The sequence below is a fragment of the Ascaphus truei genome, chromosome 19 (assembly GCF_040206685.1).
Source record: "Ascaphus truei isolate aAscTru1 chromosome 19, aAscTru1.hap1, whole genome shotgun sequence".
Lineage (NCBI taxonomy): Eukaryota > Metazoa > Chordata > Amphibia > Anura > Ascaphidae > Ascaphus > Ascaphus truei.
Window position 1 is genome coordinate 15,470,899 of NC_134501.1, and position 12,355 is coordinate 15,483,253.

Genomic DNA, 12,355 nt, shown 5'->3' on the forward strand with positions numbered 1-12,355 from the left:
AGATCAAAGTTGTAATGCAGAGAAACTGCGGCCCATAAAACGTCTTGGTCAGAAGAAGTGGCCAACTCCCATCCTCAAGGGCCACCAACAGGTCAAGTTTTAAAGATATCCCTGCTTCAGCACAGTCTTCCATTCAGCCACCTGTGCTGAAGCAGGGATATCCTTACAACCTTACCTGTTGGTGGCCCGTGAGGACTGGAGTTGCCCACTGCCCCCGCGGGCATCAAGAAGTAAGGGGGCATTAGTAGGAGAATTGAGAATATCCAGATTTTTTTTATTTTACATTTGAGAGGATCATCTCAGTTGGCATGTACTTGGTTTTGTGTGGTAATTAGTAAGATACTTAGGTAACTGGATAACTTATTCATGTTATTCTAGAAGATGAAAGATTAAAAAAAAGGAACATTACATCTCTCCATAATCTGCAGGTGCTCTTCCACAGGAAGTCTTTCTGAGGATGGGAAGAAGACCACATCCAAGGGACTGCCCTGGTGGTTTGCGTTCATAGGCTGGTTTCTTGTGGCTGCCACAAGCGGTGTATCTGGATTCTTCACCATGTTATATGGATTGCACTACGGCAAAGACAGCTCCATCAAATGGTTGATCTCAATGGCAATCTCTTTCTTTGAGAGTCTCTTCATCACGCAGCCTTTAAAAGTAACTCCGCTCAAGTGCTAAAGATGAGAAGTCCCGTCTGAAGTTTGTGTTTTCTCTTGGCACAAATAGTTTTCTTTTAGTCCCGTATTGTGGCACATTGTTAATAAAGTTGGCATCGGATACATCAGCCTTTTTGGCCAGGATTCACAAGTCTCCATTAAATCCGGGCTCAGAACGTAGCGTTACCTAAAACCGGAACAGGCGTCATGTTCCCTGAGTTAACATGGTACCCGCAAAGCTAATTACAGTATATGCAAAAAAAACAATGTCTGAACTACATCTCGTTAGCACAGACGTAATGTCACGTTACCTTCCAAGTAACATACGCCAAGTTCCCACATTAACGAACCTTTTGTGGACAGGTGATGTTAAGATAATGCCTCATTTGCATATCATCACTAATGTCCGTTATAATTAACAGTATACTCTTTACTGGAGAAAACATGGCTTAGTGTTCAGTTATTGTTCCTAAAAGATACACTATTACCGTTAATGTGATGTTAAGTGATTTTACAGAGCTTTGTGGAGCCGGGCCAAAGAGCAATGCATTGCTGTGAGTCCGAGAAGCCCGAGTAAGACTCCCCATTGCATGTTTACTGGGCAGTGTAGGAAAAAATAACTGTTACTGCAACTAGTTTCTACCTTTATGATACAATGCCCTTTATTTTTCATGGGACGATTCTGCATCAGAATGTATAGCAGCATTAAGTCACACAGGCCAGAAAAGTGTTCTCATTAGGATTGTACTTGGGCCCCGTCTCATGTTTTACACTTCTAACAAAGTGGAAGGTAGACGTGTGCTGGTATTGGGGTTATTATTAGGGGCACTGAGCACAACTACTTTTTTCATGTACAAATTGAAACTAACACCATTTTCCTTATTTATATAGAATAAATAGAGCACATTTAAAAAAAATGTGCTTCAACAAGCGCCATCTTTTTATTTAACAGAATTGGGCTGTATTAAAATGATTAAAATCACCAGCACACCAGTAATGTCCCATCAGTCGACACTACTGTAGACTGTGACATCTGTTCTGTTTTTTAGGTATTGGGATTTGCAGCTTTTTTTGCACTTGTTTTGAAAAAAGTAGAACCAGATGAGGAGGAGACGGCTGTAAAGGGAGAACTGTCTGCACCAGGTACGAACTTCTTCTCTGGTCTTCGTTTTGCCGCAAAGAGTCACGTCCAGAGGACAAATTGATCCTTGTTATGTGCTTTGTAGGGAGTTAGTGCAAGATGTTAAAAGCCTATTTAGTGTATAAAAAATGAATAATTTGATTTCTTTTGCTTTTTTTTTTTTCTAATAAAAGGAATAGTGGTGGGTACCTTGAAATATTGCAATGCTTCATCACTGAATCGCTGCTCTCTCTATTACACCTCATTTACAGTGGGGCTTTTGTATTTCACTTTGAAAAACGTTAGTACATATTTAAAGAAAAAAAAAAAAAAAGTTAAGTGAAAGCCAGGAAGTGTTTGCTCTGACTTTGCTGCTGGAGTAATCAGCAATGCATAGAGCCACAATGTGGGAGGGTCAAAGGTTTTGTGCTGAAATGCGTACTGTGAATACACAAGTGGGTAAATCTAAGATCAAGTCAAAGATAATATTAAATACAATGTTAAACATTTGCCAAAGTTCAGCTTTAAGTGATACCTGTCACTAAATGTGCATTCCTCTGTAGAGACCAAAAGTACAACAGATCAGGAATCCACTTTTCCTCAGCTTATACAGGTCAAAGAACTATATCCCCAGTGGAGATAAGAGAATAGCCTTAACTGATTCACTGATTTCCAATGCTTTAGTTTAGAGAACGGATTATGAGTCAGTCTCACCTGGGTCACTTGATAGCCCAGTAGGGTTTATTGGCTTATTCTAGTTCAGCCAAAACTGCCAATAGGGTCGTTTCCAGACGAAATTTCCTATTGAAGAAGTCCATGTGGAATCTTGACCAAAAACGGAGCAAAATGGAGCTTTAACTGAGACCCTCAGCCTTTTAAGAACCATGGAACACTTTCAAAACTTCTTCTACTCTCATGCGCATAAAAACACCCAGAATCTCTTAAACAGGATGATAAAAAGCCAGGGATGAAATGAGGTTCAAGGTTTGACAGCAGGTAGAAAATGGGCAATCTGAGTGAGTTTAAGTGTCCACGGGTTTATAAAAAAGCTGACGATTATCATACTGATTTCTTGCTTCTTAAACAATTTATCTGATTTTCTTAAGGTCCCTTCAACCAACAGAACACTCAAGGTGGTGCTGTGTTGTACTTTAACTATGTCTGTATAGTTTCTATTTAATGGAAATCTTTATTATTATTAATATTATTATTAATATAAGTGATCCATATCTGCCAACAATTTTTAAGTTTCAATTCACTCTTAAATGAAGTTGCATTCTACTATATCACATATATGGAGCATTTATCAAAGTTTCCCAAGTACAAAAAGTGTGTGAAAATACTGCACCAGGTTTAACAAACAAGAAAATCCCATTCATTTTAACGGGACTATTTTACTTTGTGTGCCATTTTTGGTCCTAGTTTTGCAACCGGTAGACTTTGATAAATGACCCCCATAATGTATAAGGTAGAATATAAAGTAGAATATTTTTGTAATGTTTTTGCGTTAATTTCATTAAAAAAAAATATCTGTCATTATTAATTATTTTGGTGGACGTGGGACACCAGTTGGAAACCGATATCCCAGCCTATCGATGACCTTTTTTAAAGATGCTACACCAAAACTTAGGGATGGAAGGATTGATTTTGCATGGGGAAGTAATAGGATACGTGTATATATTTTTTTACACACTGTAGTGTTTCCGCAGGTGACCCTAATCCATTACTGGGATCTCGCAGAGACAGCAACGTCTACCAACCTCCTCCCCCTACAGATATCGCCAAAATGAAGAACAATTACGTGAAGGGGCAAAGAGTCTTTGCCCTAATTCGGGAAATTCTGGGTAATATCTCACTGCACCTAAAGATGGGGACTGTCTGGTCTAGAAAATATCAAAATCCGGGAACTATTATTTATTGAGGGGATTTCATCTGTAATATTAGTCAATTGTGACAAATCTTGGGAAACATCATTACAATCAAAACCAAAATCCCATTTTACTCCCAAGCCTCATACTGTATGTATATATATATATATATATATATATATATATATATATATATATATATTATATATATATATATATATATATATATATATATATATATATATATTGTATCCACAATTTAGAGACACTCTGTCATCTATTTAGCATTCAACACTCCCGTAAATTAATACGCTCCTCCAGTACCAAAGGGGTTTCAGTTAAATTATCTGACCATGCTTCACCTTATTTGCACATCCAAATGCCGCGCTTAACACGGCTCCTTGCATTCTGTGTTTTCTAGCCTACCTGGGGTTTTTATGGATGCTTTTGCTAGTTGCCTACGGACAGAGAGACCCTAATTGTTACTACCTCAATAAACACATCGAAAGCAGTTTCACCGATGGACTTCATGACGTATTCAGCTACCAGGATTTTTTTACGTGGGCAAACTCAACCTTGGTGAACAATTTATATGGAAGCTATCCAGGTACCACATTCGCATTATCAAAACGCAGGTCTCCGTAAACACATTATTAGTGAGAAACCAGAACCAGTCCTTCAACATATTGGGCCATTAAGTTTTAAAATGCGTCTGTCTTTGTATGTGTGAATTCTTCTATTTACAGTATACAGTGTTACAGTGATTAGCCTGCAGCAGATTCGAACACAAAAATAAAAGTATATCATCACAAACCTTGTTTGTCTGAGATCAGATGCATTGTAAGGAAGCCCAACTTTCTCTAATAGCGTGTCTGTGATCAGATGTTTGTAAGGAACCCCAGCCCTCTGATAGCACGTATATAGTATTAAAATGCTCCATTTTAGTAGGCGTTTAACCTTGCCCCTATATTTTGCATTTATTTTTATTTCGGTTCATTCAGTCTCCTTGAAAAACATACAAGTGTAGTCAGACTGTTTTATCTCTTTGTCCTTCTAACTCCAGTTCAATGCAATTTAAGTGCTGCAGTTTAAAGCTGGTCATGTTGCATTTGCATATTGGTAAATTCCATAAGACACGGGTAAGAAAGGTGCAACACAAAAGCAGTATAAACAATTTAACAGCAAGTTCAAATCTCCTTCCATTTAAATGCCTATGTATTATTGCGTATTTAAAAAAATATACACTTCTAGTCATTGTATGTACTGTATATCTTTATATAGTGCCAGCCATGTGTATAGTGCTTAGGTACTGTATTGTGGTCAGTGGTTTTTGTTCTGCATTCAAACCTTCAGGTGTTGGCACAACGATAACAACACAACTGCACTAGAGGAGTCTGGGAGTATGGTGTGTGCTCCAGATTTGTGCTTGATCCCTTTACATCTCAGAAATACTCTTCTAAAATACTTGGAGTTCAGCTCCGGTGGCCACTTCAACCATAACATTTCATTTCAATCCACATGATGGCTTTTTGTTATATTTGTTTGTTATCTAGGCTTTGTAACTGACGGCAACTCCAAGCTTGTTGGCAGCGCGCGTCTCCGCCAGGTCAGGGTTAAGAAGGAGTCTTGCCCTGTATCTCATATGCTGCAGAGTACGATCCGAGACTGCCGGGCCCCGTACTCTCTGGATGCCGAAGATATGGGTCACTATGACGTACACTGGAATATCTCTGCCTTAACCAACTCGTCTGACACAGATTCTGCATGGCACTATCAGACACAATCCAAACTCCGAGGCCATCTAACCTGGGGGAAACTGACCACTTACAGAGGTGGAGGCTATGTGGTGTATTTAGGAAATGATCGGACAAACGCATCCAGGTAGCCATTTATACATAGCCACAAATGTACGACAGACAGGTACTGCCAGCTCGCGGGCTTACATTAGCTCTCGCTCTGCAATGCAGGCCACTCTGGCAGATACACTACCGACACGTTTAATCCGAGCACGGCTAGCACCACAAGCCGGGGGATGCCCCGGCGTGCTAGCCGCACTCCCTCAGCGTGCCGCGCGTCACGCGTCATCGGGTGCCTGCGCCCCCTGCACGCGCGTCCAGGGCTCCCCGAGGGAGCCCTGGTGTCCCGCGATGTGGGGGACGGCGGCAGGGGGTTCCGGGGGACCCGGCGGACCCGGCAGCGGGAGGGAGAGCGCCCCGATCGGAGGGCGCTCTTCTGCTGCTTCGGCGCGCGCCCGGCACCCTCCGGCGCGCGCCAGGTTACTGCTGCGGCCGAGAACGGGCAAATGCTCGAATAAACTCGGCCGCAGCAGTAAAGGGTTAAGATGGATGGTTTCTAATCAGAGGTGCAGTAATAAATATACATTTAGATTCCTCTTGATGAAAAGGCATTTTTCATTGGAGGTGAGTGAACCCCTGATCATTAATCCAAACCGCAGCACAGACCTCCATTGTGCAGAACTTGTGACTGTATGTATATATAAAATCTAATAAATGTATTACAATATAAATATATTTCATAAATATTAAAATTGAAATCTATTTAATATGTCTTTTATTGTTTTATATAAAAACTGATGAAATTCACATATTCTGACAAAATCCAAAAACAAACACACAATTTTCAACTGGCATCAGTTGTTTGGAGGTTAATGGCCCCTCCTCCCAGGTTTTAAGCTCACCTCTCCCCACTTTTTAAAGTAGGGAAGGTTTATTCATTTATTTAACTATATACTATTTACTATATATTTTGTCACATTGGATGTAGCATTGGGCTTTTCTGTGTCTATTTAAAATCCAAAAACAGAACCAAAACAAAAAAAAAATGGGTCACGGGAGCATCTCTAACTGTAATAGTCTCTTCTGAACAAACACTATAAAGCTCACATACAGTGACATCTATGCATAGTTAAGATGTTAGTCCGCTGCATAGGATGCACAAAATACTGTTTTAGCCCAGAAAATTATCATTTTTAGAACTGTACCAAATCTCTTATTAGCACAGCAATATCTTTAATGACTATATATTTATTTATAGTGTGTGTGTGTGTGTGTGTCCAAGTTTGCTCTTGGTTTAACCAGAATTTTGACAGATTAAAATTAAATAATTGTTCCTATAGCATTATTTGTAACAGAATGAATACAGCCGCTTGCCACAATAACATTGTACCGTGTATCGATCCTGGTCGTCAGCTTATCATTTCCGTATGATTTTCAGAGTTCTGCAGAGTCTTTTCAGTAATGTCTGGTTGGATACTTACACCAGAGCTGTCTTTGTGGAGTTCACCATCTATAATGCCAACGTGAACCTGTTCTCCATCATCAGACTTATGTTCGAAACAAATGCATTAGGTAAGAGTCCAACTTTCACAAGAACTGTAGCCATAAGTGAGTATGTGTGGGTATCTAATACTCTCTCTCTCTCTACATCAGAACACATAATAACTACAGAGCACACTAATAAATAACAGAGCTATCAGTGGCAGTCTGTGGATTGTTACAGGCTAAAATAAAACATTTCTGAAACTATTCATCCAACTCGGCAATAAGAACAGCACCAGATTTTACAAAAGCAAAATCCTTCTGGGGCAGTTTTTCCCCTTAATAAATCTTGTGCAGATTTGTGCCCCAGTTTGGAAGCCACTGGTCATTGATCAATAACCCAAATAACATGAGGTGCATATTGTAATCAATGGTCTTGTCTTGTCTCTTAGGGGCTTTCTTCACCCACACAGATCTCCAGAGCGTCCGGCTTTATTCCTTCACTGACGGGTTACACATCTTTGTTGTCGCAGCGGAAGTTATCTATTTCCTCTTTGTTATTTACTACATGGTAGTGCAGGTAAGGAGAGCAAATCCATCCCAGAGTGGCTGTGTAACTGGTACAGACGTTTCCTAGAAGAGTATGAGAAGTTTCTCATCTAAATGTAACATAGGTTGAACTTGATGGACATATGTCTTTTTTTCCACACTATCTACGATGTAATTATGCAGTCCGGGCAAACATTACATGATAAAGTCCTGAGGATGTTTGCTGAATCATACGATATTCTGCTCTACTGACAACTTCAACAGGGAAATAATGACTTGAGCAAATAATATCGGGTGTGACTTGTGGAGCAATCGGATGAGTTACTTAATACATTATTTTACATGTGACCAAAATAATCAATTTCGGACGTAATTGTATTTAATTCCTTTGCGTTGTTGGTATCATTTAAACCAGTGGTTCCCATTTCCCAACCTGTGTTATGAATACTACTGATAGTGGCCAACATACCAGTGTCCTCAACCTCCCAGGGGCTGGGGTAGGCGGACAGACATAGAGAATAAGCACAGTACTCGCATAAAACAGGATTTTTAGTGCCGAGTTTCCATAATTAACTAAAACTAAGAAAAGGTAGGTCGGTCAGATATAAGTACGGATTGACACACATATGTAGTTGATAGACTAAGTGGTCTCTCCATTGAAGTATATGGCTGAACGGCCCCTTTAGAATTACCCCATGAGGTTTATTACCATGTTATGGTGGTAAAGGGAAAAATATAAATGTGGTAACCCTCTAAACCATGTAAACTGATTTAAAGCTGATATTATTCTCCATCTGTCGTTTCCAGGGGAAGCTCGTGAGGGCACTGAAATGGGGGTACTTTAGGAGCAAGTGGAACCTGTTGGAACTGGCAATAATCCTAATTAGTTGGAGTGCCCTCTCAGTCTTTGTGAAAAGGACAATCCTTGGGGCAAGGGACATCAGTTATTACCAGGACCACAAGGATGAGTAAATTATTGAAGTGTTTTTACTATTTCTTATTGTTTTGACCTATTCACTACTAGGACTAGGACTTCTGCTGTTGTAAGGGATAAGAGGTTAGAAAGGTCAAAATAAGCACCAAGATTATCCTATATTATAGTTACATTACACATCCTTTGTAACATGGGCCCCAGTAACATATTTACCAGTGGTTAATAGCATTATATTACTAAATTAACAACCTTCAGTGCTGGAGGATCATACCATGTATATAAACACATCTTTTTATTTCTCTTACTATAAAAAGCCTTGTGTCGTGGTAATACAATCATAATCAAAAACATTGAACATGAGTTTATTTAAACCAATAAACTCTAACACTAATTGTAATTCCTCAACCCAGTACTTTTCCAGGGTTTATCAATCCCAAATGAATGTTTATTCTATGACAAATGTTCATACACAGTCAGGTAGGTTACAGATTAAATTAGGAACTATGCAGACTCCCGAAGTTACATTCTAATTCCCTGCTGCTGTTTCCTTTTCTTGAAGGTTTGTAAGTTTCAATGAGACCGCAGCTGCTGATGCAGCCTTGGGCTATCTCATAGCTTTCCTCGTGCTTCTGTCTACCATTAAATTGTGGCATCTCTTGAGACTGAACCCCAAACTTAACATGATCACATCAACACTCCGGAGAGCCTGGGGCGACATCTCTGGATTTATCACTGTCATTCTAATCATGTTCCTAGCCTATTCCATAGCTGTGAGTACCCTAATGTCCTATTATGTATCTGGTGCAATATAAGCCATTATGTACATATTAACGGGGCAGTCCCTGCAAACAGAGTTTGAGAGATAAACAAAGATTTATATGATAAAATGTTTGTTAAAAGAAACAAAGTTTAAAATTAATGGCGGGGTTAGTTGGGTATAATAAATCACACCTTTACAAATACTCAGAAAACATAACCGCCCATGTTACTGAGTGGTGCTATTCCATAAAACATCTTCTGGTGCCCGACGACACCTTGCATGCCATTCACCTGTAGATGTCTTATGGAATGGCACCACAGTAAACAATGTATCAAATAAATGTAATGTATCAATGACACCAATAATGGCAGCTTTGTGCATGGCCTGATCTATTTGGTGACGTTCTATCATGATATTGGCTGAGAGTATCCTCGTTTCGAATCTGTCCCAATCACCTAATCTGTGGTCTCCTTGGTGATGTTTGTATGAGAAATTAGAGACTCTTCCTATATATACACACACACACACACACACATCTTATTAATGGCTATTTCTTCCTTCTGATTATAGTCTAATCTGATATTCGGCTGGAAACTTAATTCCTACAAAACTGTTTTTGATTCGGCCAAAACCATGGTCAGCCTCCAGCTGGGAATCTTCAACTACGAGGAGGTATGATGCAAGTCCTGCTCTGTTCTTGACATGTATTTATACGGAGTTAGCAGTGTGTAGGCAGACACATTCTGACCATTTTTTACTACCTGAGGGGCCAGAAACGCGTTGCAAAGTTATTGACTGCTGCAAATTTCTATAATGAAAAGGAAATGCTTTGTATATGCTTGTGTACACTTCCCTGCCCAGCCCTTAGTGGGGTTACATCAGGGTCTGTGGCAAAGCTACTCAGGATGCCTTACCTTATTCAGGGTGCAGGCTGGGCACTGGTAAACAGCAGCTTTTATTATTATCTTGTAGGCACAGTCTCACATTTAGTATACAGAGGCCATCTTTTATTTCCAACGGAGTGTCCGTGGCCTATACTCTGTGCTTGGCTTCCCTAGCAGCTCCCATCTCGGCACGCTAGGAAGGTGCTGAGGCTTTGTAACTACTCTACAGAGTCTCTCTGCTCAGCAGCGCTGGTAGCGCTCCATATCCACAGGGCCCCTGATGGGCCTGGTACTATTCCCTCTGTGATCAGCCTCCTCACTTCAGGGCGGCCTGCCACTATGTGGCCTTCTGAGTGAGAGCCAGCGAGGGACTCTCCGGTGGGGCTTGTCTATGCCTATGGGCTGCGGCGTGTGGAGCCCCCTCTGGGCATAGTCTGTCTCTCTGTATACCTTGGGATTAGTATAAGACCATGTTGGTGGGACTCTATATAAACAGGGTAAATTCCCTAACTATAAAACAATACAAGGGAATCCTTACCCTATCCTAAATATAGGAACTATATATAATCTATTCACAGTTAGATCCCTCTCCTTCACCTCCTCCTGGGATCTGCCTTCTAGAAGCTTCCCCTTTCTATTTATAGCCTAGTGTGATGTCACTGTCTCCAAGCAGAGGGGGGTGGGGCTTAACTTTTGCTGAGTCTCCCCAGCACCATGTGATAGGAAAGGGGCGTTACTCTGTGTGAGCCCACATAGTTAACCCCTTAAGGCCCTAGTAATCCCAAAGGCAGGTTACATTTGTATTAGGCACTGTGTCCATGGTTGCAAAACAAATACATATTAATGAGTTGTAGAACAATGAAAGTGGTTCATTATTTAGAGTATGCAAATAAACTCTGACTCTTAATATTATGCATCAATAGTAATGGATCCAATAGTGTTGTTATTTGAGGATGTATTATTACAGTGATTCCCCCTACGGGATACAAAGTCTCCTTGCAGGGATGGGAAATGTCATTGGGGCCACACTAGTAGAATGTATATTTGTTATGTCCTTACTTGAAGTGGAATATTATTCAGGTCACTTTCAGCTGAGATTGTGTGTTAGTTCATCCTTTTACTGCTACACTACATGTGACAAACTAACGTTCTGTCCTGTCCATTGTTTAGGTTTTGGATTATAATCCCATTTTGGGCTCCTTCTTGATTGGATCTTGCATCATTTTCATGACGTTTGTTGTACTGAATCTCTTCATCTCGGTTATTCTGGTTGCGTTCAGTGAGGAACAGAAGCATCACCAGGTACACTGACCAACGTCTCATGTCTGACCATCTAAGGCAGGGGGGCTCAAGTCCCCTCAACAGGTCAGGTTTTCAGGATATCCCAGCTTCAGCGCAGGAGGCTCAATCAGTGGCTCAGTCAAAGACAGTCAAAGACTGAGCCACCTGTGCTGAAGAAGGGACTTATTGAGCCACCTGTGCTGAAGCTGAGATCTAAGAGACCAGAAGCCCCATTCACAAATATAAATGATATGCACATCATCTGGGAAAAATCTTTTGTTTTTGATATGTTTGCAGAATACTTTAAATAAACAAGCAATGCTTTATATCCGGCATCCTGTATTAAATTCTCCTTACACGTTATATACTGTAATACACATTTAATCTTTTAGATGGTAAAAACATTATTTTTTCCTGGGCCAACTGCACCTGTGCTACGTTTACAAAAAAAAACTAAAAATAGCTATTTCTGGAGTGACACAGTATAAGGAACACATGCAAAATGAATGAAGACTGCCGTTTCTAAAATAATGAGAATACTAGTAAATTGGAGGTAATTCATTGGCACCAGCTAACTAATGCTGCAGCCCTACATATTGTCAATTTTCTATTCTCCACCGCTGGTATAGATGGGGAATAATACATGTAAGCGCATGCACACAATGGAAGCACAATGCATAAAACGGAAATCACTTACTGGTTACATCACTTCCATTGTAATGGAGCAGACCAGGACAGGTATTAATGTTTCGGAGCAGCCGTCCCTTCCCCAGTAACCTGTTCTGAAAAAAGAGAGGCTCCCTAAAACGTTAATATCCGTCCTGATCTATTCTGAAAATGATTACATTAAAATGGACGTGTGATCACTAAGAGATTTCTGACATTTGCAGTGTGCCCCACGCTTATATATTTGTTGCTTCTGTGTGTAATGTGGCAGTGTATTGGTAACCTTATCCAGCATCAGGGCCGCCGGCAGATTTCCCGGGGCCCAGGACTAGAGTTCCGACTGGGCCCCCTCGTCCACA

General features: G+C 40.5%; 1 protein-coding gene across 1 annotated transcript in view; it reads left to right on the forward strand.

Moving 5' to 3' along the window:
* LOC142469937 (polycystin-1-like protein 2) overlaps positions 1–12,355 on the forward strand; it is a 62,289-nt gene that overhangs the window by 48,905 nt on the left and 1,029 nt on the right. The window contains exons 32-42 of the mRNA XM_075576725.1: positions 429–657; positions 1,706–1,799; positions 3,486–3,620; positions 4,066–4,251; positions 5,198–5,525; positions 6,879–7,012; positions 7,375–7,502; positions 8,279–8,439; positions 8,965–9,175; positions 9,736–9,837; positions 11,220–11,351. Of these exons, the coding sequence (XP_075432840.1) occupies positions 429–657; positions 1,706–1,799; positions 3,486–3,620; positions 4,066–4,251; positions 5,198–5,525; positions 6,879–7,012; positions 7,375–7,502; positions 8,279–8,439; positions 8,965–9,175; positions 9,736–9,837; positions 11,220–11,351 (1,840 nt within the window). The remainder of the gene's footprint in view (positions 1–428; positions 658–1,705; positions 1,800–3,485; positions 3,621–4,065; positions 4,252–5,197; positions 5,526–6,878; positions 7,013–7,374; positions 7,503–8,278; positions 8,440–8,964; positions 9,176–9,735; positions 9,838–11,219; positions 11,352–12,355) is intronic.